General features: G+C 39.4%; 1 protein-coding gene across 1 annotated transcript in view; it reads left to right on the top strand.

Moving 5' to 3' along the window:
* Positions 1–24566, top strand: part of zswim5 (zinc finger, SWIM-type containing 5) — a 207966-nt gene that overhangs the window by 104239 nt on the left and 79161 nt on the right. Inside the window, 1 exon segment of the mRNA XM_052011582.1 lies at positions 13734–14090. Coding sequence (XP_051867542.1) covers positions 13734–14090 — 357 coding nt within the window.

Raw genomic sequence — 24566 nt, 5'->3', positions numbered from 1 at the left:
TAAAAAGAAAAACATTACTCCTGAGCATTTGCAGATGATTGTTTGGAAGAAGAGCAAAAAATTGAAAGCAACTCCTTTTCTCCCACCACCTTCAGTAAGGAATGCCAGCTTGGGGAATTAAAAATAAATACTAACCTTTACATCAAAAGTCTTAGTTCAGTTATGTGGATTTCAGTTTTATTCAGAAATATACAGATTTTGTATATTTTCTTTCACAATTATTTCAAATTAGAAATGAAAGTCGGTCACCAAAACACATGGCAATTAAAGGGTGCAGTATTGAGCAGGAGAATTAATATGACTGTTTTAATTCTTGTTAAAAACTGTGATGGTGAAGACAGTTTATTTTATACATCTAAAAGTTGCATTTTCTAGCCAGAAACCTGTAAGCAGTTTCCAGTCTGCAAAGACCTCAACCAAATAACAATGAAACTCTGATTAGTCAGAACTTGTGCAATCGGTTGCCATCTTAAAGTGGCACACTTTCACCTTTGCAGTAGAATATGATGTGTACATGGTAAATACTCCTGTGTTTATAAAGTAGCTAAAGATATTCCATGAGCATTATTTAATGTACAAATACACACTTCTATTCTTTCTCAGCATCAGCTGCTGTAAAAATCCAACAGCTCCTTTGCTTCATCTGCTTTTATCCTCCAAATCTTTTTCTTTCTTTCCTCCTTTCTGGCTGCAACATGCTTTTTTAAATTGTATTTCTTTTTGTCTGTCTTTCTGTACTCATTTAAGTATCTCCAATCTTCCATATTCTTATCTGTATTTACCTCATGTGTAACGCACTCAATTCCATTGCTGAAACTAGTGGTGCACAACAAAATAGTAGCTGACCTTTAGTAGTTTGAAAGCAGGGAGTTGGTGGTTCGCAGTGCAAAAATGATGCAACATGAGGTTACCGTCAAGTGTGCTTAATTAAGGGATGTTGGCCAGAAATGCAGAGGAAAAAGTTTTGGAAATCAGGTTGATACCTATGACAGTGAAGGGGTGGCAGTGTGAATGAGTGGCTTAAGCTTACACCAGAGTTTGGATGTGGATGGAGTCTTGTATTCTATTAACTCTTCTCTTTTTTCCTACCTGAGAGTGCCTGGCTACCTAGCCTGAAATCAATGGGATCCAACTCTGTAAGAAATAGAAACAGGGGAAGGTCATTCATACCTTTGTAGCTGCTCTGCTTTTCAATAAGATCATGGCAGATCTCTTACCTTAAAGCCACTTTCCTGCACTAACCCCGTAACCCTTGATTCCTTGGGGTTGGATCTGGGCCAGTGTGCATTCTGATGAAATGTTCAGGTCAGGTCAGGCTGTGCTGTGGAACTCAGCTCAATACATTATCCAGGTGAGGATGATTGGATTTCTATTACTGAATGTGTCCTCTGTTCTTGACCAGTAACAGTGTTTGACAGCATAGTAAGTCTTTTTTTCCCCACACTTCTACAAATGCCTCCAGGTTGGGGATGGAAAAAATTATAAATACTTAGCTTCTAGTTGAGCTTGCATCAGTCATGGTTGGGTTGGGTTATATTAGCAGGAAATATTAGCAGAAAAGCCATGGTTATGCATAAATACATATTAGGACTCCTGCCTTCAGGCGACAGAGAAAACAGCAGGCTTGTATAAAGCAAAAGAGCTTTTAACAACGTAAAGCTTCATGGATTTGTTTAGTGATTTGATGAAGTAATTTATTTTTCTGCATTTGCTGTTATAAGTGTTAGTTTTTTGGATGCCACTTTGGCACAGTTTAGTAGTCTTTTGGCAAAAGTAGCTTATCTGGTTTTATATGGTGATTGTTGCTAGGTAGATTTTCAATTTTGAAAGATACTAATTCATACTTCACTAGCTCTCTTTAAAAGAGTTATTAATTTACAGATGATAATTTAGATGAGTAAACCCATTCTCGTAGATATACTACATTGAGTGTTACAACATGTCGGAGAATGATGGACAAATTCTTTTTAAATCTGCAGAGAGACGTGGGCCATCTTCTGGGAAGAGACTGACAGTGGAAAAGCTCAAATTTAAGTTTTGAAATAATCTAATTCAAATGTTGGTCTAAAGGAAAACAGTTTTAATTACTAAGATTTTCAGTATACAGGAAATAAGTAGTCACTGCTATTATGACCAAGATTTAAAGTTATTCTGGCATTTTTTGATATCGCTATCAGGAGACAAATTATACAATCGTGGTTAAAGGACTGTTCTCTGCAAGAAAGAAATAATACAATTTACAGAGAGGGGAAAGAAAAACTAAACACGTGATCTATGTGGGTGCACACACCTACATTTCTATAGCATCTTTCACAGTCTCAAATTTCAAATTACTTTTCTCAGCCAATGAAGTATTTTCAAAGTGCAGTCACTTTAGTTGATGAGGTAATCAATTTGCATTCAGCAAAGACCTGTGGCTAACATGAGGGGACATAATTTTAAGGTGATTGGAGGAAGATATAAGGGGGATGTCAGGGGTAAGTTTTTTACACTGAGAGTGGTGGGTGAGTGGAACGCACTGCCGGCAGAGGTTGTGGGGGCAGATACGTTAGGGACATTTAAGAGGCTCTTAGATAGACACATGAATGATAGAAAAATAGGGGGCTCTGTGGGAGGGAAGGGTTAGATAGATCTTGGAGCAGGATAAAATGTCGGCACAACATTGTGGGCTGAAGGGCCTGTACTGTGCTGTAGTGTTCTATGTTCTATCACTTGTAGATGGTTTTCTACAAGTGCAGAGATGGCAATGACATAGGATTATACTTCTGCTTCTTTGAAATTTTTCTGTGTAAATGAGTGATTTTTCACAGGATGGTGTTAGAGAGCGACATTTTCACCAGTCTCATTAACCACTTTCAGTTGTGTTGTTTTTGGCACTCCCCAGCCTTAATTCGCACTGGCAACAGGAAGACATGAAAATTGGGTATTCTCAAAGGTTGCAAGAAACACTGCTGCTTCAGAATTACTTGTGTATTTATAACTAAACATAATATATTGCTACTGATCCGAGACCAAATATATAGCAGATTGTTTTACAGTATGTAGCCACTCCCTGCCTCGAGTGGATTAAGCTTGGAGAGAAGTAAGTTGGTGGTCCTATATAATTTTAGTTTGACTTCATTTCTGTGAATGTTCTTGTTTGGAGATTTACCCATGTTTTTGTTTTGATTTATCTTTGCTGATGTGGAAAACACTTCAATTATGTTTGTCTGAACTGCCTGTATCAGTATTCCTTTTGTATGTAGGTGTAATCAAAGAATCAACTTAAAGTTCTCAAAAGGATGAGAAAATCAAAAAAGGGTGCCATTTAATGAAATAGAATCTGAGCTCTGATATGCAGACATTTATTTTTCTAAGACTATGCTTTATCCCTTGATGTTGATTAGTGCATTGCCAAAATTGCAGAGACAAATTTGCTTTCTGTTTGCATTTGTTTCACTTTGGTGGACCGTTATTTGCAGCAATTGCAGATTCAGGAGAAAAAGTGCATCATAACCTTGTTCTGGTGCCTGTGTGGCATGTAGGTTATTTGATAAACACAGATATGTATGTTACACGGTAACAAGGTTCAAAAAAGGTGGGGGGTGGGAGGTAGCTGCAATTTGGCAGACAAGTTCAGCTGCTGAGCTACAGTTTAGTCATGTAAAGGATGTACGAAAGGCACATGGTATTACGACAAAATCATCTTTTCTGGTCTGCATATTAAATTTTCATCAAGATTCTGAGTAGGAATGCAGAATTATTTTAACATAACCAACAGATCTCATTGAAACCATCTTCACTGTAACCTGTTACATTACCTGCACTGTAACCGTTGTAGGCCGTTATCTCAAGCAGCGATGAGTCGGAGTACAGGGAAGGAGAGAGAGAGCTTAGTGTAATGGTGCATGACAGACAACCTTTCCCTCAGTGTCAGCAAAACAAAGGAGCTGGTCATTGACTTCAGGAAAGGGGGGCGGTGTACATGCACCTGTCTACATCAGTGGTACTGAGGTTGAGAGAGTCGAGAGCTTCAAGTTCCCAGGAGTGAACAATCACCAACCGCCTGTCCTGGTCAAATCACATAGATGCCACTGCCAAGAAAGCTCACACAGCGCCTCTACTTCCTCAGCAGGCTAAAGAAATTTGGTTTGTCCCCTTTGACTCTTCACCAACTTTTACCGATGCACCATAGAAAGCATCCTATCTGGATGTATCACGGCTTGGTATGGCAACTGCTCTGCCGAGGACCGCAAGAAGCTGCAGAGAGTTGTGGACACAGCCCAACGCATCACAGACACCAGCCTCCCCTCCTTGGACTCTGTCTTTACCTCTCATTGTCTTGGTGAAGCAGCCAGCATAATCAAAGACCCCACCCATCCGGGACATTCCCTCTTCACTCCTCTTCCATCGGGTAGAAGATACAGGTACCTGAGGGCACGTACCACCAGACTTAAGGACAGCTTCTACCCCACTGTGATAAGACTATTGAATGGTTCCTTTATACAATAAGATAGACTATGACCTCACGACCTACCTTGTGACCTTGCACCTTATTGCACTGCACTTTTTCTGTAGCTGTGACACTTTACTCTGTACTGTTACTGTTTTACCTGTACTACCTCAATGCACTCTGTACTAACTCAATGTAACTGCACTGTGTAATGAATTGACCTGTACGATCGGTTTGTAAGACAAACTTTTCACTGTACCTCGGTGTGTAACAAGAGTACTCATTTACAGTGATTGATCAGGGAAGTTTCTCATCTTCCTGCTATTTTTATAATGTATTTATAAAAGTTTGTTTTGGAGCATAAAATCTGATGTCTTTGTAAAACTTGATTAGTAATCTTGTTTTCATAAATGAATGGCCTTTACCTTTACATCTTTAACATATTACATTGGATGTGTACAATCATATGTGCGATTAATTATGTATCATTATTTTGTTGGCAACTAATAGTTGTCATACAGTGAAACCAATGGTGATATTCTTATACTAGGAGTTTGAGAAACTATGTACTTTGCACTGTTTTCTGCCAACTTTGCCAACAGTGGTTTTGTAGTTTTTGCTTTCTTGCCTTTCAGACAGAAGGTTGTGAGTTCATGTGCCACTTCAGAGACTTGTGCACAAAATCTAGGCTGAGATCCTCCCACAATGTCAGAGAAGCTCTTGTCAGAGATGCTATTGGAGCTGAAAGTGCCAGCAATGAACCACTGCTGCTAACAGTCCTTTCACATAAGCTCTCCCACCTATATTCATGGCCCTTTCTTGACCCTGCCATTTCTCGTGGCCTCTGCTGTCATTGTCATGGCAAAGCATTAGCTATGGCACTGAGTACAAGAGGAGAGAGGTAATACTGAAACTACATAAAGTTAGGCCTCACCTAAAGTATGCTCTACAGTTTTGGTCATCGCATTATAGAAGGAAATGATTGTAACAAATGGTACAGAGGAGATGTACAAGGATGTTGCCAGGACTTGAAGATTTTAGTTGTAAGGAAAGATTGAATTTGCAAGGATTGCTTTCTTTAGATCAGAAAAGGCCAAAGGTTGATTTCATTGAACATTTCAATTATGAGGAGTCTAGATATGTTGTATATATTTTAATTTTCTTAGCAGAAAGGTCAATAATCAGGGATATATATGTAAAGTAGTTGAGAGAAGGTTTAGAGGTGAGATGAGAATTTTTTTCATTCATAGGGTGATGGTGTCACTCTCTGAAAAGATGGTTGGAGTACTTGGAGATGCACTTGATTTGCCATAATCGCAAAGCTACAGTCAAGGAAGTGAGATGATTCTCATTTGGCTGTCACAGAGTCAATGGGCTGAATGGCCTCCACACTTGAATTTCTGATTTAGTAGCCTAGAAATTCCTTTGTGTCACTTTTTTGGCATTAAACAGCATTGTGGATTATCCAAAATGCTGTTTGTGAAAGACAAAAATGAGTGACAATTTCAGTTGTGAGATTTCCACCAGTGTTTTTTGGGTTTCCCTGTGGAAGACCGCACTGGAGCTGAGATTGTTGCTTTTGGAATGACGTGCCCTATTGTTGCTTTGCAAATTTTCAGAGTTCTCAGCAGATAGAACAGCTAATATGATCTCTGCAGCCAGTTCTTCAGGTGATAATGCACAATGCAAGCAACACCCTTCCAGCTACTGAAGAGGGTTGCTATGGAATGAATAGATGCAGCAATGCTGGGGAGGGTAGCTGGAGGGGTCCTGGACCAGCTGGTAAAGAACGGTGCCTGAAAGAGGCATGCCCTTTGCACATGGGAGCCATGGAGACCCTCCAGGGATGTCTCTTTAGGGAAGAGTGTGCAGTCTCTGGCCACTTTAGGGAAGCAAATGCAAATTGTGAGTATAGGTATGGGTACAGCGGTGGGCAGGAAACAATAAGATGTGGTAGAGATCAGCAGCAGCCTTGAATGGAGCTGAGGGTGACAGTGACCCTGGCCACACTGGACAAGGTAGTCAAGGCACATTCATAACAGAATTCATAGGAGGCCTCTGATCTCAGACAGGACATAGGATGTAACTTGATCATTGACCCTTCAACTAATACAGTCTGAGAGCAAAACCTGTTTGTACTTTGAGTAAATAGGAACTGTTGTTTTTTCAGACCAATTAAGGTGAAAATCTCATTGAAGATAATGTTTACAGGTTACATTTGATATCAGTTGGGGAGAGTTTCATCTTTGAAAAATAGGTGCTGGAGAAGCCAAAAGTCTCACTAAAACACAAGACACTGAGTTTCCTGGTAGGTACCAAGACAGCTGGAAATGTGTGCAAAATTGCTCTACTCCAGGTTAAGGCTATTTTTACAGCACGACATCTTGTTTGGAGATGTATTAATGACTTTCAAGCCTTGTAATTCTCTTAAACAGAAGTGTGCATTATCCTTCCATACCTCAATCTTTCTTTCTTTCTGCATGCTTTTAAAAGCTACAACATCATTTCGGTACTGCAACAGCCAGAGCCACACACTGTATTCTAAGTGTGGTCTCACCAATGATTTATAAAGTGGCAGAGTTACCTTGTTACTTCAGCTCCATATTAATTCTTTAATACCTGTCGTCATCATCATGAAATGTTGCTTTATTTAATGTCATCTAATATTATTGCAAAAGATTCTATCTGACATCAGTTAGGACCACCCCTTCTCCTAACCAATCCTCTTTTATTTTGCATGCCTTTCTCTTTCTATTTAAGTAATATTCCTGAGCTAGATTTGTTATCGCCCTGTGAAGCACTGTGGTGATCCTGATATAGCTAACACTTTTGATAGAGAAAAGCAGGGTCATTAATGCATTAACCATTTTTGCCACACATTTATTCAAAATATATAAAAGTTTTAGCAAATTGTTATATTGGTCGTAGATTTACTCCATCTCAACTTTGGTCTGTTAAATTTTAATTGACATCTCAACATTTTACAAAGTGACTTGTGTCTTGTAGTTTTTAAAGATGTTTCAATGAAAATGAATTAATGTATACTTAAGGCTTCTGTTATACTTATCAAGTAAAGCAGAATCTTTGTCGTTCAATCCAATAGTAAAATGTGTTTTCTTATGTACCTGCCGTCTGTATTGTATGCAGTGTGTTACTGGACACCTGTTGTGCACATGCACATTTTTAAAAAGCAGCACACAGCAGTTAATTGCTTACAGATTTTCACGTATGTCGTTCATGCAGAATTATAATGATGTTAAGCATCCTGCAAGTAGCATAGGGTGAAATGTAAAGTGTTCTCCTTTTAATATCGCCAGCAAATGGCTCACTTCATTTTTATTTTCTGTGTAAGTACAACATAGAATGAGTGGTTAGTTGACTAAGGATCAAAGTACAACACAAGAAGGGAAAAATTCTGCTCCAGAAGACTTTAAACAAGAAAATTAATTTAAGGAATTGATCAATAATCATGTCTAAAAATATGATAGCAAGGTTTGACGTGATAATGGTGGGAGCAAAAATATATAGCGAACAAGATAGTAACTTGTTCTTTCCTATTGGCAATATCTTCTCAACTGAGAGTCAGACATCGTTTACAAGTTACAGTCTCAACATTTTTCTTCACATTATAAATGACATTTAGTAGCCAGCCATTATTTCCTGTTCCTTCATTTATTTGTTCATGGGATGTGGAAGTCACCAGCATAGCTGGTTTACTGTCGATTTAATGCCCGTCTCTAATTACCTCCTTACCAAATGAGTTGCTAGGCCATTTCAGATGGCAATTAAGAATCAGTTAAATTGCAGCAAAATAGTACTAATATTTAACAGCATGTGTTCAATAATTAGAGCAATATGTTGAGCTAACAACTTAATAATTTGCCACTATTAGACCAAGAATGGTGACAGGTATAATCTTAAATATCCTGATGGATGAATAGTCTGATGCTGATAGACTAAGAATACTGTCAAAAAAAACTTACTAGTCAGGAATAGTGTAAAGGTTCATTACACAGTTGCTTTTTTGTTGGTGTGATAAGATTTGTAGAGTGCTAAGGATGAATGAAGCACCTATTTAAAAAAAATGCATGAAGTTTTGTCTGGCAGCTTTTGTCATCTTGGATAGCACATTCAAAGCGTTCTTATTTAAAATCTGGATTTTGATTCCTTGCTGCCCATGCACCAAATCCCAATCACAATGTACTCAACAGAAAAAAGTTTTGGTTGTAAATCTCATCTTGTGATCTTAGCAGGTTGGAGTGGTATTCTTTGTTTAAACCGACATTTTGGGGAGTGGGAAGAGACAGTTGGATATCTTAATTTCTTCTCAAGAAATAATGATGGGCACTTACATTTGCATGAAGCAAATATTGGATAGGTCAGCTCATTTTTAATGTTAATAGTAATTCTTCAAGTGCAGTTATTGAATCAAGGAATAAGGCAATCTCATACTTTAATAAGCAGGAATACATTTTTTCAGTAGTTTACTCTAGAATGAGTTCCACATGTTCTTAATCATAAATCTATGTAGGTCCTTGGCAATATCAGGTCAATTAACATGGAGGTGAATACTAGTTACATGTTTTAAGAGCAACTCACTTTAATGTGGTTAAATGCAATGAAGGTGTTTTGGAGCTTCCCTGTAATATTTGAGATTGAGTTGTGAATTCTTGTTATGCATTGTTAAAGGATGTATTGTCATATTTTTATTTTAAATTCAAGATCAGAGTTGAAATCTCTGGCCACATTCATTACTTCCAGGGTTGGGGTGTATGAGCCATGACAGTAGGTTCTGTATTAGAATCAGTTGAAAGACCATGACATGCCTACTTGTCCTAAAAGGGGAGTCACTGAGATGCCAAATTAGATAATTTCTGATGGCAATGCTCAACCTATGAGGATAGCAATCTGCTTCAAGTTGACCCTTCCAGAAGATGTACCCCACCATCTTGTTCTTTGGAGCTGGCCATCTCATGCCTGTTGTCTTACTCAGGCTGGCAATGTTGACATCAAATCACCTGAGTTCCTGGGCTATTATGTGAAATAGCATTCAGATCTGTTGGGACTGTCCATGAGGGTCCTGACATTCCAGATCCCAGACATATTGTGGAGTGGAAGTTGCCTGTGGGGATAGTCATTGCATACCAGCTACACATGGGTTTCGCAGAGTGAGTTCCAGCTCCAGGGACAAGGTAGTCAAAGACAGTCCAAGACAACTGCAGCATGGACATTAACTGACACAGATAGATGGATATATGCAGAGACCCCTAAAAATGCATAGGTGTTTACATACACACCACACGGACGCATGGGGCACAGACGCACACATACACAGACACACACACACAGTAGTTGTGCACAAACACATTTTCCTGTTGTTTCCTCCTTGTGTTCCCTGATTCCCTTCTCACCTTGTGGCCCCCCCGCACTTGATCCTAAACTGCCCCTGAATCTTATCCCTTTCAGTGTCCCCTCACCCTGACCCCCATCTTCCCTCTCTGTTGCACTCTGCCGTTCGGCCCCTATCTTTCCACGTTCTGCCTTTCTCTTCTTTTTCTCTCTCACTCTCTGCTCCCAACTTTCTGTATCTTCTCTCTCCCTACACCATCCAACCTTCCCATGTCCTCTCTTCCTCTTTAGCCTTAAAAAAACACACACTGCTTCCACCTCCACTATTTTCGGGAAAGGAGGGTTGTCCCTACTGCTTGGCACAGGGAAAATCATATCAGGGGTCCCCATACATGTCTCTTCCCAGTGGCTGAAGAGCTGTTCCCTGAACTGGAATATGGATTTCATTCCTCTAGAGGCACAATGGACATGATCTTCACCCTCCAAAAGAAATGGAGGGGAGCAACATCAACCACTATACACGGTCCTTTTTGAACTCGCTAAAGCCCTTGACCCCAGTAATCGAGAGGGACTGAGCAGATTCTCAAATTTGGTTGTCTATGAATATTCATTTCTGCCTTGTTTCTTCTTCCTAAAGACAAAGCAAACTGTGATCCTAATCAATGAGTCCACTACAAACACAATTTCAGTACAGACTTGCATCTTTCAAAGCTGCATTGTTGCACCTAACACTCTTCAGTCTTTCTCACTGCAATGCTGCATCTCACCTCCAACAAGCTTCCTGCTGGAGTGGGACTAAATTGCAAATGAGAAACTGTCCAATCTACTTGGTCTTCACCCCAACTTCAATCAGCAAGATGCAATAGGCAGACAACACAAATGAAAAAGAAACAAAGGTCTCATTTCAGGTTGAAGAAGGGTCTTCAACCTGAAACATTAGCACTGTTTCTCTTTCCATACATGTAGCTGACCTGCTGAATGTTTCAAGCATCTTCTGTATTTATTTCAGGTTTCCAGCATCTGCCGTTCTTGATTGTCAAAAAAGCTGTGCAATATTGCCTACCATTCGGCATTTATGAATCAGAACATTGTATCGTATGTTGAGTTGTCATTTGTAGTGAAATAAAACCTGTTCTTACCTGGTCCAACCTCTTCATCTATTCCACCACATGAATATTTTTCCATTTGAAGTCGTCGAGCAAGGCATTCTGTTACATAAAACCAAAGCTTCCTTCTCTGGGTAAGCAGGAATGAGCAATCAATTATCTTAAGCACCCATTTAGACTGAAATTGGAAGCTTGCTGGAAGTAAGTCTGCTTACTGCAATGGCACAATTTAACATATTTTAATACTAAAGTGACACACTAATGTGCATATTGCAATTGTTGTTAATTGACCCAACAGCTTTATGATGCCGAGGTGAGATTAATATTAAAGTGCATCTGAACAATTTTCAAATTTTGCTAAAGCCTTCATAAGTATTGTGATCATGTACCTTTTTTATTGTAATAGCTTTATCACATTCTGTCGATAACATATAGGGCCAGATCTTCCACTGAGTTCACCGGTTGCCGTCCCCTGGCCCATGCTGTTTCTTCCACTGGAAACCCGGTTTCCACCTTCTGCTGGGGAACCCGGTTTCCACCTTCTGCTGGGAACCCTGTTCCCACAATGTCAGTAAGGTCTAAGCCAGCATAGGTCACCTCCCAATGTATGTGACAGTGTGCTTTGAGGAGAATAGCATTGACAGCTAGTGGTGGCACAGCTAGTAAAATTGCTGCCTCACTGCTCTAGTAACTTGGCTTTAATACTACCTTTGGTGCTGTCTGTGCAGAGTTTGCATGTTCTCCCTGTGACTGCATGTTTCTCCTTCAGGTGCTCCTGTTTCTTCCCCACATCCCTAAGAACGATGGGTCAGTAAGTTAATTGGCCACCATAAGTTGCATCCATGTGTAGGTGAGTGGTAGAATCTGTGCGAGTCAATGGGAATGTTGGGAGAATAAAACGGGATTAGTTTAAGTAGATGGTTGACATTGATTCTGTGAGCCAAAGAACTTGATTCCATCATGCATGACTCTGGTGGTGAGCCTTTCCCACCACCCCCACCCCCCAAGGCTCATCTGCTATCAAACTTCTGAATGCCGTTTACTCAGGGCTTGTCAAAATGAAAAATAATGTTTAAAAAAAGTGAGTTACTTGGAAAGTAACAAGCGCAAAGAGTGAAGACACATTAAAACAATTAAAACATTTAAGCTAAGTTAAATAAAAGCCATTGTTCACCCTTCTCCCAGCAGCCAATTCTTCATTGATTTCAATGGGATCACTGTACTTGTACCAGATTAACCTGGCACAGGTTCAGTGGGTGGAGCTGGGAGATCAGTGGAAATTCATCGTGTACTTTTGATTCCATGAGAAGTCCAACTAGGTAATGCCTAAGTCCTGCAGCGTGCATTCTGCTAAATGCAAGGCTGTGTTATAGCCTCCACTGGGAAATTGCCGTTTATATGCATATCTACCTATGGGTCAACACAGCTCTCAGCATAAAATTTGCTCCATAATCATATTGGGTGTACAACATTGCGAATGGACTGTAGAGTCACAGAAGGTTCACTTTATCAATAAAGGCAAGAAAAAAATCTTTGCAGGTAAGAAAATGAAAGTTCCTTTTGAGAAGGGGGATGAAGATTTGGAAATACAACAGGATTAGGGGGTAGGAGTTGAATCTGGTTGCACCAGTGAAACCAGCTTTAAAACAGCTATAGATTCCTAGTTTTAGGGATCAATATTTTGAGTCCCTGAAATTGCCAGAAATTGTCTGGTACCAGATAGGGTTGCATTCTTTTTCAGCTACGTGGGGAAAGAACAAAAATAAATTTCAGCATCTTATGTATGTAAACTAAGGAGCTCCTTCGGGCCCTATTACTGAAATTGGTATGTCTTAAATATATAGCTTCTCTGGAGGAAGGGAAGCAGGAGTGCCTCTGTCCAGTTCTAACCCCTTCGTAACACTATTGCTGACCTGCATTCTACACCATCTCCACCCGTAATACTCTTTCTCTTAGTTTCTCCCCACTTAAGAATTCCCCAGTTCTTATCCTGAGGAACAAGGCCCAGTTGTCCATGGTGTTCCTGCTTTGGTTGAGCCACAGCACTACCTCATTGCCTTTGTAGCCAAAACTGAGCATCAGAATATCAGGTCTATTATCACTGACATACTGTATGTTGTGAAATTTGTTGTTTTGTGTCAGGGTACCAAAGGGGTCATAGTTTATCTTCCTAATGTGCCTTGGTCATTAAGAGTAGAATGTCTGTGTTCGTCATTATTTTTTCATGTAATTGTGCTTTGCAGATTGCACAGTAAAGAACAAACTGAAGTTGAAATTTGAAAAAGGAAGGAAGAGTTTGAGGTCCAGAATCTAAACAGAAATGCTCATTTGAATTTCCTTGGCAAGATGTCTTACAAGGGTGCAGTGGCCAAAAATTGATGACACAGCATCCTAGTTTGAAAGACAAAGATTGATAGTGATTACAAGTAAATTAAACTTCCTTGACAATTATGCTCCTGTAAAAGAGGCCAACAGATACCACAAGTCCATTTTGAAGAAAGGAACTGGAAAGATGTAGAAGAAGACTGTCAACTGTCTTGTCAGTTAATCCTTAAAATAAAACTTAATTAAACCCAGGGGAATTGAGTCCAACTTTTCAGTTAGGGCAGCTAAAGTAAAGAGCTGGACATTAAGATAAATAGCAAACCAACACATTCATTAAAACTCATTCATAAAAGATGAGTCCCAGGTGGATAACAAAACAAACTGATAACTGGGGAGACACAGTTGTGTGGTGGGGAATGAGTTATGGCACTGCACAGTATTGTCATTGGTAGTTAGTTGAAGAGAAACTCATTTGAATATTGCCTCTGGTGTTAATCGATGTACTTTTCTCTTCCTGGCAGGATTTCATCTGAGTGGAACTGTGACTGAACCAGGCACCCAGTCAGAACCTGAAATGATCTACAGAGTGGCCATCAGTTTTGACCGCTGCAAGATCACCTCCGTAACGTGTGGCTGTGGCAACAAAGACATTTTTTACTGCGCCCATGTAGTGGCACTTTCGCTGTACAGAATAAGAAAGGCTGATCAGGTCAAACTGCGTCTTCCCATCTCTGAGACACTTTTCCAAATGAACAGAGACCAGCTTCAGAAATTTATTCAGTATTTGATCACAGCTCACCACACAGAAGTACTTCCCACAGCACAGAAATTGGCTGATGAAATCTTATCGTCCAATTCGGAGATCAACCAAGTACATGGTAACTATTGTAAGGGTCCTTTCCCCTCCCCCATTCATGGATGTCATTGTATTATGATGTGTTGATATGTCCATTAGTGCCAGGGCAGGGCATAGACACAATCAGAATTCTCATCTCAGTACTTCGTGTGATCATATCTAAGTGCAACTACTGATGTATACAAAGTATATGCCAGACGTAATGAAAATTAAAATAATTTATTTGAATTTCTAAAGAAGAAAAAGATTTTTTGTACATTTCTATTAAATTTGCATCTAGTGTACAGTCCAATTCACTTTCAAGAATGCATTACTTCATTATTACCAGTTACAACATGATTTAAGTTGTTGCAATTTGATTCACTCGTTACCATTAATGAAAAATATAATCACAATACAACATGTTTTAGTATATTGTCAATTTTCACTCCTGTCCAAGGCATTAATTCCTTGAAGAGGTACAGTTCCACAAACACTTATCACCTGATATCTTGAGAAGGGACGTGACACCAGTGACGTTGTGATGTTAGTTGGGATTTGACTGTGAGAAGGACGAAACCAAAGAAATCTATAATTATACTAACGTTAGTTTTCTATAGAATGCAAAGTGCACACAATACGACAGGTTCATCAATGACAAAATTTGGCTGCAGCTAGGATCCTGGTCACCAGAAGAATCCAATATTTGTGTAATTGTTTAACCTGTACAATCTTGAATGCACATAGCAGTGGCAGACTTGCAGCTTGAGGCAGGAGTCTATTATACGCCTTTTCACTTAAATCCTTTTTGGTAAGATAGAATAGTTCCAAAATGGATTTAAAAATCAAAGTTGAATTAATCTCCCTTATTTTTTGTTTAAAGTTGACATAGAATTTTTCCTGTATTTATATGGTAATGCATTATAAAATTCTGTTTGTTTTAATTGCGAAATCTGGTGCATACAGCTTTATTAAAAATGGAGAAATGTTAATATAATGGCAACAATTCCCTCTATTCTCATGATTTTTTTTCAGGGAGTTGTAGGTCTGAGGAGAAATGTTGCTTAGCAGAGGTGAAAGTATGAAGGAGTTAATTTGGCCAGTCTTGAATACTTCTTAGAGATGGCCTGAATGAGCAGTTCAATGCCATGCATTTGAGGTTACTTCAAAGCTATTTCACTCCAGACCTTTACAATCACAGTAAGGATGAACCTGGGCATGACATCAACCCAGACCGTGCGAAAGAGCAGGCAACCTGCCGACTGTCATTTGCATTCCTTCTACCTGCAGGTTTAATTTGTATGGTTGGGTTGATGTTTGAGCTGTATAAAGCCTTTAACAAAGCAAAGATACTCAAAGTGGAAGGACAACCAATTTTGGGAAAATAATGAGCGTGAAACATAATACATATTATAATAAATGGTGTGAGCTTTAGTATAATTCTACAGGCAAGTTATTGCGCACTGGTAAAGTCTGCACTAAATATTGTTTGAACCTGGTAGTTAGATTGTTACCTTATAACAGTCTGCTGTTCAAAAATAACCCCCTATGTCATCATCTGACGGGTGAAATTTTTGATCTTCTGGTATTGGCTTTGAAACCTGGAATTTGGAATTGGTTTATTATTGTCACTTGTACCAAGGTACAGTGAAAAACTTGTCTTGCATACAGTTTGTACAGATCAATTCATTACACAGTGCATTGAGGTAGTACAAGGGAAAAGAATACAGAATGCAGACTAAAGTGTCACAGCTACAGATTAAGTGCAGTGCAGGTAGACAATAAGGTGCAAGGTCATAATGAGGTAGATTGTGAGATCGAGAGTCCATCTTATTGTACTAGGGAGTCATTCAATAGTCTTATAACAGCGGTCTTTCAGGCTTTTGTAACTGGAAAAGCTCCCAAATTCTAGTTTGCCAAACTATTCAGGCTACTAGACTGATACAGCTTGTTTGTATGTTACAGATACTATCAGTGAAAGTTATGTTGATTTTAATTTCTTCGCCACTAAGTTATACATTTCTAGCTTCTCTGTACAAAATTTAGTAAGATTTGTACATTTGTTTCAGATTTATTTCTTAGCTGTTTTAATCAGGTTTTGTCATGATGTAATCTTCTGTGGTGAGCTGCTGTAAGAAGGTGCTCTCTGATTTCTGCAGCGCAACTGTCTCCTACTGTTGGCTTTTTACTGTTTTTGATGCCAATCTACTGCGGATGAATGGATTTCATGAGAATAAGTTGGTTGTGGTGGGGGTGGGGGCTGATGGTGTTACATGACCCTGTAGCTAATAAAGAGGTGATCATATTAGATTGTGCTGTGTAGCTTAATATATTTGTCATTATAGGTGTCAAAAATCATTAGCATATCTGTAGGAGTAGCTGATGATTTTTGACATCCTGCATACCAGTCCCGGATATCATGTAGGCGAAGGGAACCAGAGGAAGGTGCTAAAGTCTGTTGTGATGAGAATCATCTGTTTCATAAGTGTTCAATTTTACGGAGTGATTTTATATTTGCAAAGGTGAGGATATCGAAATAAGGAAGTGTGTTATCAATTCTGCACCTAGAGTCAGGGTTGAACACAAATGTCTTGGGTATGTATCCAGCCTTTTCCATTATCTCATCAATTATATCTGTGCGACTTCAGAAATGTATCCTTTCTGTACCAGGTGACATTTTCCTTCCTAGTATAGCCATCCCTTTGAATGTAACAAGCCTATTTGTGAAATAGAACCATGCTGAAAAGAATACTGCCTCAAAATTCATTTCTTGCATCAAAGATGGAAAACTGATTTGATTTGGGCCTAAATTCAAATAACAAAGATTTGTCTTCTTGCACATTGCTGCATATAGTTCCTGATTATTATAAACAAACCTCATTGGACAGTTTCATTTGCAATCTGATCAGGTTTTAAAAGAAAACAATGACCCTCACTATCGTATCAAGAACATTGTCCTGATTTCCTTACTGTCGTACATTCTGAGTGTCCCTCATCCCCTAATTATGCAGTCTTTTTCACTGTTATTCTGCTATTTTTTTGCTAAATATCATAATTTTTAAAGCAGTTGTATTTGCAATACCCTGTATTGCAGTCAGGGAAGTACTATCAAGAGTGGCAAAACTGACACAAGTGTAAAGTCTGCTACTAGAAGTTGTCCAGTACTTTTTAATAAATGTTAGTCATGTCACATGTGGAAATATTTCACAAGAGGACTGAATGATTTGCACTTTGCTCAGAAGAACTTGCTTGTGGTTAGCTAATTCTGAATAAGATGGAGTAATGGCATAAACGTTTTACGTTTACCTGTGGTCACAATTGTGTGCTAGTAATCCTGAGTGCTAGTAATAAATGTTAGAAAGGTATGTGCTGTATTCCCTAGAGGTTACATATTTTGGCCAAATAAGCTTCATGGAATGCAGGGTACATTGTCATTTCTAAAGTGTACTTGAATGTATTTTTAATTGTGCTTTCTGACTTGACTCAGTGCCTCGCTGGTATGGTTCACAGTTGAAAATCTCACACCTTGAACATTTCCAACATAACAGTACTGTGTTCAAGTTAGAGTGAACCTAATGCAGCAACGTGGTGTGATATTTGATAGTTCTCATGCACTGTGTATCATTCACCTCTCAATATTTAAAGCAATGGAATGCATGCATATGCATGAAAACGAAATTCCGATTTTGTAATCAGCGCACATAAATGGTGGTGCTTGAAAATAATATTATAAACCCAGTTTTTGGTGAGGCACAACAAAGCTTGTATTTCTGCATTTGCAAAGGCTGATTGCAATCAGTGGCTGTAAAATCACAATAAACTTGTTGTCCCTACTTCATTCAATCAAAAAAAATTCAATATTTGCCCTTCTTTCATAAGTTCAAAAATCTAGACCCAGCTCAAAAAGGTTTTTTAAAATAGAGCTGTTAGGATTAAACAGCTTGTACAAATTATGTTTTCTGAATCTTCCGATTAAGTATAGTGCACAGCACTTTTAGAAATTCTAACGTAATATACTGCGTCAAGAAAGAATAAAAAGAAAGGTATTTTCTTTTCATCCTCACCTCCACATTTACCTTATAGATAATGGAAAATACTGGAAGTAGGCAACATGACCATTTGTGTGTAGCTATGCCAGTGACACCTTTTAGTAATTGAGAATATACCATTTAACACATATGATGTGCATTCAGCTGCAAACAAATCTCCTGTCTGTGGGCCTGGGGACTGCCCATTAGTGTTTCTGAAGTAAAATTGAGGGCAAGTAATTATTTACAAAAACGGGAAGCTGCTGGGGACATTGAATTATTAATCCTCTGCCTGCATTTGCTCCAGGAAATTCCCAAGCCCAAGACAGCAGCTGCGTATGAAGCAACTCCGGGGTTAATTTTTAACCTTGAATAAATGCTAGGGATGGGGTTAATGACATTTAGGGGTAGGAGAAGGAAAACCACAACAATCCTCTCTCTACCCATCAGCCCCAATACCTCACCTTAATGCTCACCCTTCAAAGGAAGACGACGCCTTGCCTGTCAGTGTCCTGTCTTCAGATCTGCTTCACTTCAGTTGGGATTCCAAACAGCTTTGCTGTTCGAGCTCCAGTTATAACTCTTGACATCATTTGCAACAATTTTCAAGACACACGCATGTTCAAATCTTTGCTGATTAAAATTGAAAATGGTTAGGATTTGAGCAGATTTTAGCTGCATAACTCCCCAGATTTCTGCCAGACTGAAAGGGTTACCTAGAATCTCTGTGCTGCTAAAATAACCTCTTGATTCCAAAGAGCCCAGAATGATTTCACTGGAGCTTTCCAGCCCTTTAATATTATCTGCGATATTGGTATAAAACATGGACTTCACCACATGATTAAACTGTACAGGAACCACTAAATATTTGAAAATATAAAATGAATAAGAAAAATAACAACACAAGAGGCCATTAGTCCCTTTAATTATGCCAGTGTCAGCTTTACAATTGGTGCTCTCGACTTTACTGCCATTTCCATCTCTTGCCCTGTAACTTTTTGTACAGTTCCAATTTTAAAATCTTACTGAATTGCTGTTAAGTGATGTTGTGATGTCTGCGTAGATATCCATTAGTAGTAAACCATTACATATTATGTAAGGAAACCTCCTCAGTCCTACTGCTGAAGATGATGTTCAGTTTAGGCTCCTTATTATTGATTTGTTGTAGAAATAGTTTTTTTTATTTACCTTCTGAAAGCACTTCATCAGTGTTAAAATTTAAATTTGAGATAACCTTACTCTGTGTTGTAAACAGAATCCTTTTGCATTGGTCCATGTGACAAAAATCACTGTTTCAGTCTGGGAAATTGGCCATATCTGGCACTCACTTTAATATTGTTAAATAATGCCATTATATAATAAAAATTCTGATGTAAAAATCTTTCTCTTCAGTTATTCTGAACCTATTCTCTCTGAGACTGCTAAATTTGCTGATGAAATTGAAATGCATATTGTATACAACTTCAACATTACAAGTAAGAATCTGAGCAGCCTCATTTATTTAAGAGTTAATGCAGAGCTGTTTGATTGGGATGATCATGTCAGAGCCCAGATGACACAAATAAATGAACCTGGTTAGATAATATCAACAATAATAGGAATGGTGGATTTTTCTGGATGAAAAATGGTACAGAAAAAATAATGTGCAATAGATCATGTACCACTAGTTGGCTGTTTGCAATGACACCAAACAAGAGGACATATACCATAGGGGTTCATGACTGGTGCTCTTCATAACCCTAGCATGTTCTTACATATTTACTATTGGTTAATTATGTTTTTGTTTTTGAAGATCCATCACCCTATGAGATGGGAAATGAGGCAGCCAGTTTGCCAACAACAACAAGGCCATACAAAGATGCACGTCCAACTAATTTGTTTTTGGTGGTGTTCGTTGAGGGATAAATATTGACAAGTTTCCTTTAACTTTTTTCTGTTTAATATGCCATTGTACCTGGTTCAGCCCCACTGTGGTCACTTGCCAGCAGGCCTCAAGGACTGCCCTTTAATTTGCTATCTGTGTATCTTCCTTCAAAAGAAACCTCTATACCCAAATTATGTCTCATTTTTTGTCTTTGCTTTTCTTTTATTCTGTCCTCTGATATGTATCCATCTGCTCTGCTCTCTTCCTTTTCCATGTGCTCTCTTTCTGATTTCTCTGCTTCTTCAATATCCACCTTGCTCTCCTTTTTTTGTTAATCTCTTTCATTCACCTGTGTTTCTGTCATCACCCTTCTTTCAACCTCTTCCTCCTAAAATGCACCTGTAACTGACATTGTTCTCAGTATTTTTGAGTTCTTTTGCCAACCAACTTCTCATTCCACTTCCTACCCTTTGGTTTTTCATTCATCCATATTTTCCCAGTTCTCCCTCCTCACCCTTTCCCCATTTGTCTCTCTCTACTTCCATCTTTCCCTATCTCCATTTCTCACACTGTATTGTTTTGCTCAGTACTTTTCCCTTCACTGTCTTATATAATTTGTTTTGTGTGTTGTCTGAACCTATGTGTCTGTGATGCTGCTCCAAGCAAGTTTTTCATTGTACCCGTACCTCACTGTACTTGTGCACATGACAATAAGGATGCCAGAGTTATCACAGGAGGAAGATTGAGTAGGGTCAGGAGTGGCATGACAGTGGCAGCAGGCGCAGGAGTACAGCAAGAGTCCACAAAAATATTTAGAATGTACCATCAACAGGAGGTGTGACGTACTGGCTTAGTGGTAGTAGTCACTTCTTGTTCCAGACAGCTCCAGAAGTCAGAGTGCTAATTTTGAATATGGGTTTGTATTCAGTGGGGATACTTGTGTGCAGTGGCTGCAAATGGATACATCACCATCAAAGGCCAGAAGGGGTATTTTGGTCTTGATTTTAGTCAAGGGAGGAGAAGGTCATTTGAGGATTTAAATTATAAAGAACAACAAAGGGTGTCCATATTAGTAAGTGACTCAAGAATTTGGTGTGAGTTAGGAACTGCCCTTGAGCAGAATGAGTCGAGTTTATTGTCAAATGCACAAGTACAGGTCAATGAAAATCTTGCTTGTAGCAGTATCACAGGCACATAGCATCATATTAGCAGCATTCACAAGAAAAAGATAAGCATAAATTATACCCAAGTTTTACAAGAAAGAACACAATTAGAACAAAAAAAAACCACACGGTCCATTTTTGTGCAAAGTGATCAAAGTGGTCCATGGTGCAGAGCATGGTGGGCAGAAAGGAAAATCATGTGGAAAAACAGAACGACAGTGAGCTTGCACCACAAAACACATAATTTTGGGAAGATCTTAAAGGTAGGTATAGGGATAGATATATAATATGGATAAGTAATACATTTCTTGGTATTACACCATGAGATTAAGTATTATGTAGGTCTAGCTAAAAAGCCTTGGCACAGAAAGTAAGATGTTTGACATTTAATTCTCAGGTTAGGAACATTGCTGCTGTGTCATTTGGAAGGGAACTTTGTGGTGAATTTGCATTTCCTTGTGGATTAGCACATGCTGTTGATATTCCCATGTACCAGCCTGCTTGATGTGGAAGGTTCGAGGTCTGCTGATACGCTTGGGTAACGCTGCAGGCCAAAAGTGCACTGTAGCCACAGTACACTGATCATAAGGGGAGAGAAAGCTTGGGGTGGTGGTTGGGGGCTGATCAAGGTGCTGCTTTGGTTAAACTAGTCAAGCTTTTTTTAAAATTCATTTATTTCTGGATGTTTGTGTTACTGGCAAGTCCAGTATTTAATGTTGATCCTTAATTATCCTTGATAATCAATGTTGAGCTACCTTCTTGGAATGCCACTCACTGTGTGTTGAGATAATTCCTGCAGCATTGTCAGGGGCAGGTTCTAGGAATTTGGCCCAGTGTTGAAGAAAGAGCAAAATACTTCCAGTACTGGATAATGTGATGCTTGGAGAGCTTTCCATTGCTGTCTTTAACCTCGAATATTGCTGGTATGGCATCAGAGAAAGAATTGCCACTGAAAATATGATAGTTGCTTTCCTCGCTCTCTCCCTCATTGAAGTTTGGTCATTAAAACCAGTGTGGCACTAATATTAGTAGCTTTTTATCAGCCCAAGAATTTTACTGCTTATGGACATGGAATACTTCAGTACCTGAGCATTTGCAAATGGAGCTGAAAACTGTGTTATCGTCAGTGAACAGTGCCTCCTTTGGCTTACTGGTGAGGATGGTCTTGAGCAGCTGAAGTTATTACCTTCAACAACTCCTGCACCAATATCTTGTTTGAATTAAGAGCAGACGCACTTCCCACCTTATCTGAATTTGTCATGTCTGTTTATGGTTGGACCAAAACTCTAAGGGTGTGACAGAACACAGGGTAAGGAAGTTATTGACAACTAAATGCTGTGTAAAAGCACAGTCATTAACTTGAGAGTGATGATTGAGATGAGGTGGATTAGATTCTCAAATTCTGTGTTGTTTTTGTCCTGGCAATGGTGAACAGGAAAAATGTGGATATCTTCTACACTGTTGGATGCCAATGTTGTTGCTGTATTGGAACAGCTTTACTGGTTCTGGAGCTTGCATCTTGGCAATAGTTTGGATTGATTAACTCAGTATCCTAATGGGAATGGGTTTAATGTGAGTAGTGACAGTGCTGTGATATTGTACCATCTCTCTACAGTCTTAGCAGCAGAGGGGAGGAGGCAGCATGGTTTGCAAGTTGATTTGCAGGTAAAGACTTGTTTTTAAAAAAAAGTAGACATTAAGGTAAGAGCTAGAATCAAATAAAAGGGAGGCAGGCTCTAGTGGAGAAGCCATTTTGGGGTGGCTAGTATTGGGAGTGGGTCTGTTTGAGTTCTAGTGTGATGTTTGAGGTCAAAGTGCCAAGGCTATGGCTGTGAGGCTTTGGTGAAGAGCTGGAGCAGAGGTAAGCACGGGTAAGGTCTTTCACCCTTAATCTTCACACTTGGTGAGTCAAGATGGCAGTCAGGGCAGTGGTACTCTTCCTGCAGGATGTGGGAAATCAGGGAGACTTCCTGTGTCTCTGAGGACTACACCTGTGGGAAGTGTGTCCAGTTCCTGCTCTTGACTGGCTGTGTTAAGAACATCTGAGATGCTGAGAACCTCATAGATAATTGTTCTAGTGAGGTGGTCACACCTAAGTGCAGGCTGCAGGTAGTTGGGTGACTGCAAATTGTTGTTTTACACAGTGTGGTGGGTACCTGGAATGTGTTGCCAGGAGTGGTGGTGGAGACAGAAATGACAGAGGCATCCAAGAGGCTCTTAGGTAGGCTCTGAATATGGAGGGATATGGACCATGTGTGTGCAGAAGGGATTAGTGCAATTAGGCATAATTAGCTTAGTTAATTCAGAACAACGTGTGGGCTGAAGGGCCTGTTCCTCTGCTGTACTGTTCTAGTGTGGCATCATCAAGTTTCATATTTTCCTCATTGCACGCTAGAATGCTATGCAGCTCTTGCTATGTTCTATTTGTGTCTCTCAGTGTTTTGTCTTATTCTGGTAATTTTTGCCATTTCTTACATGAAAACGCACACCTAGACCCGGTTTTCTGTGAAATTGAATCATATTGTGTAAGTAAGAGTAATTTTCACATGACCTAGATAATGTGTTTTTTTTTATTTTTAAAGAAAACTATTAAAATTGGAGCAGGTTTGGGCTTGTCTTTTATGCGTGCGGGTCAATGTGGTTTCAGCTTATGTGTTAGTATTTACAGTTTTGATTAACAAATGATCAGTGCCAAATTTCACTTTCTTCTATAGCCCTGTCATTTTCATGGTTGTCATACTGCTCCCATTAATTGATGTGCAAGATTAAGAATTCAAAGCTTAACACGGTCAGAGAATCGAAGTTGGATACAGCAGTGCACTTTCTCTGCAGAAAAGGCGCAGGAAAGAGGAGGACACAAAAACTCATTTATGTTACCACCGCTGGAACAGTGTTGTTATTACAGGATAGAAATATTCTATCTTATAATATGCCCTAGCATATTATCGTGCTCCACACTGATCGCACTCTCCTCCATGTCCTTCTCCTCGGTGAATACCGACACAAAATACTCATTTAAAACCTCGCTCAAACCCTCCATTCAGCAGCTGTAACAGCAGAGGAGAGGAGCTAGCAGCATTTAAAAGTTGGGTTGAAGGTATAAAAGGGAGGCAGGCTCTAGTGGAGCGGCCAATTTGAGAGTGGCTGTGTTTGAGCTATGAGTGCTATGTTTGAGTATAAGTGCTGAGGCAAGTGCTGTGTTTAAGTATAAGTGCTGAGGCTTTGGCTCAAGAGGCTTCAGCGAGGAGAGGCTGAGCAGAGGAACGGGTAAGATCAGGTAAGGATTTTCTTAAAATTACTCTTCCGATTAGTGTAGCCGGGATGGCAGTTAGGGTGGTGGTATGCTCCTTTTGCAGGATGTGGGAGATCAGGGAAATTTCCAGTGTCCGTGATTCACCTGTAGGAAGTGCGCCCAAATGCAACTCCTGACTGGTCATGTTAAGGAACTGGAGCCAGAGTTGGAT

Source organism: Pristis pectinata, chromosome 3 (assembly GCF_009764475.1).
Source record: "Pristis pectinata isolate sPriPec2 chromosome 3, sPriPec2.1.pri, whole genome shotgun sequence".
NCBI lineage: Eukaryota > Metazoa > Chordata > Chondrichthyes > Rhinopristiformes > Pristidae > Pristis > Pristis pectinata.
Note: the sequence above shows the minus strand (reverse complement) of the source record. Positions and strands in the feature narration are given on the sequence as shown.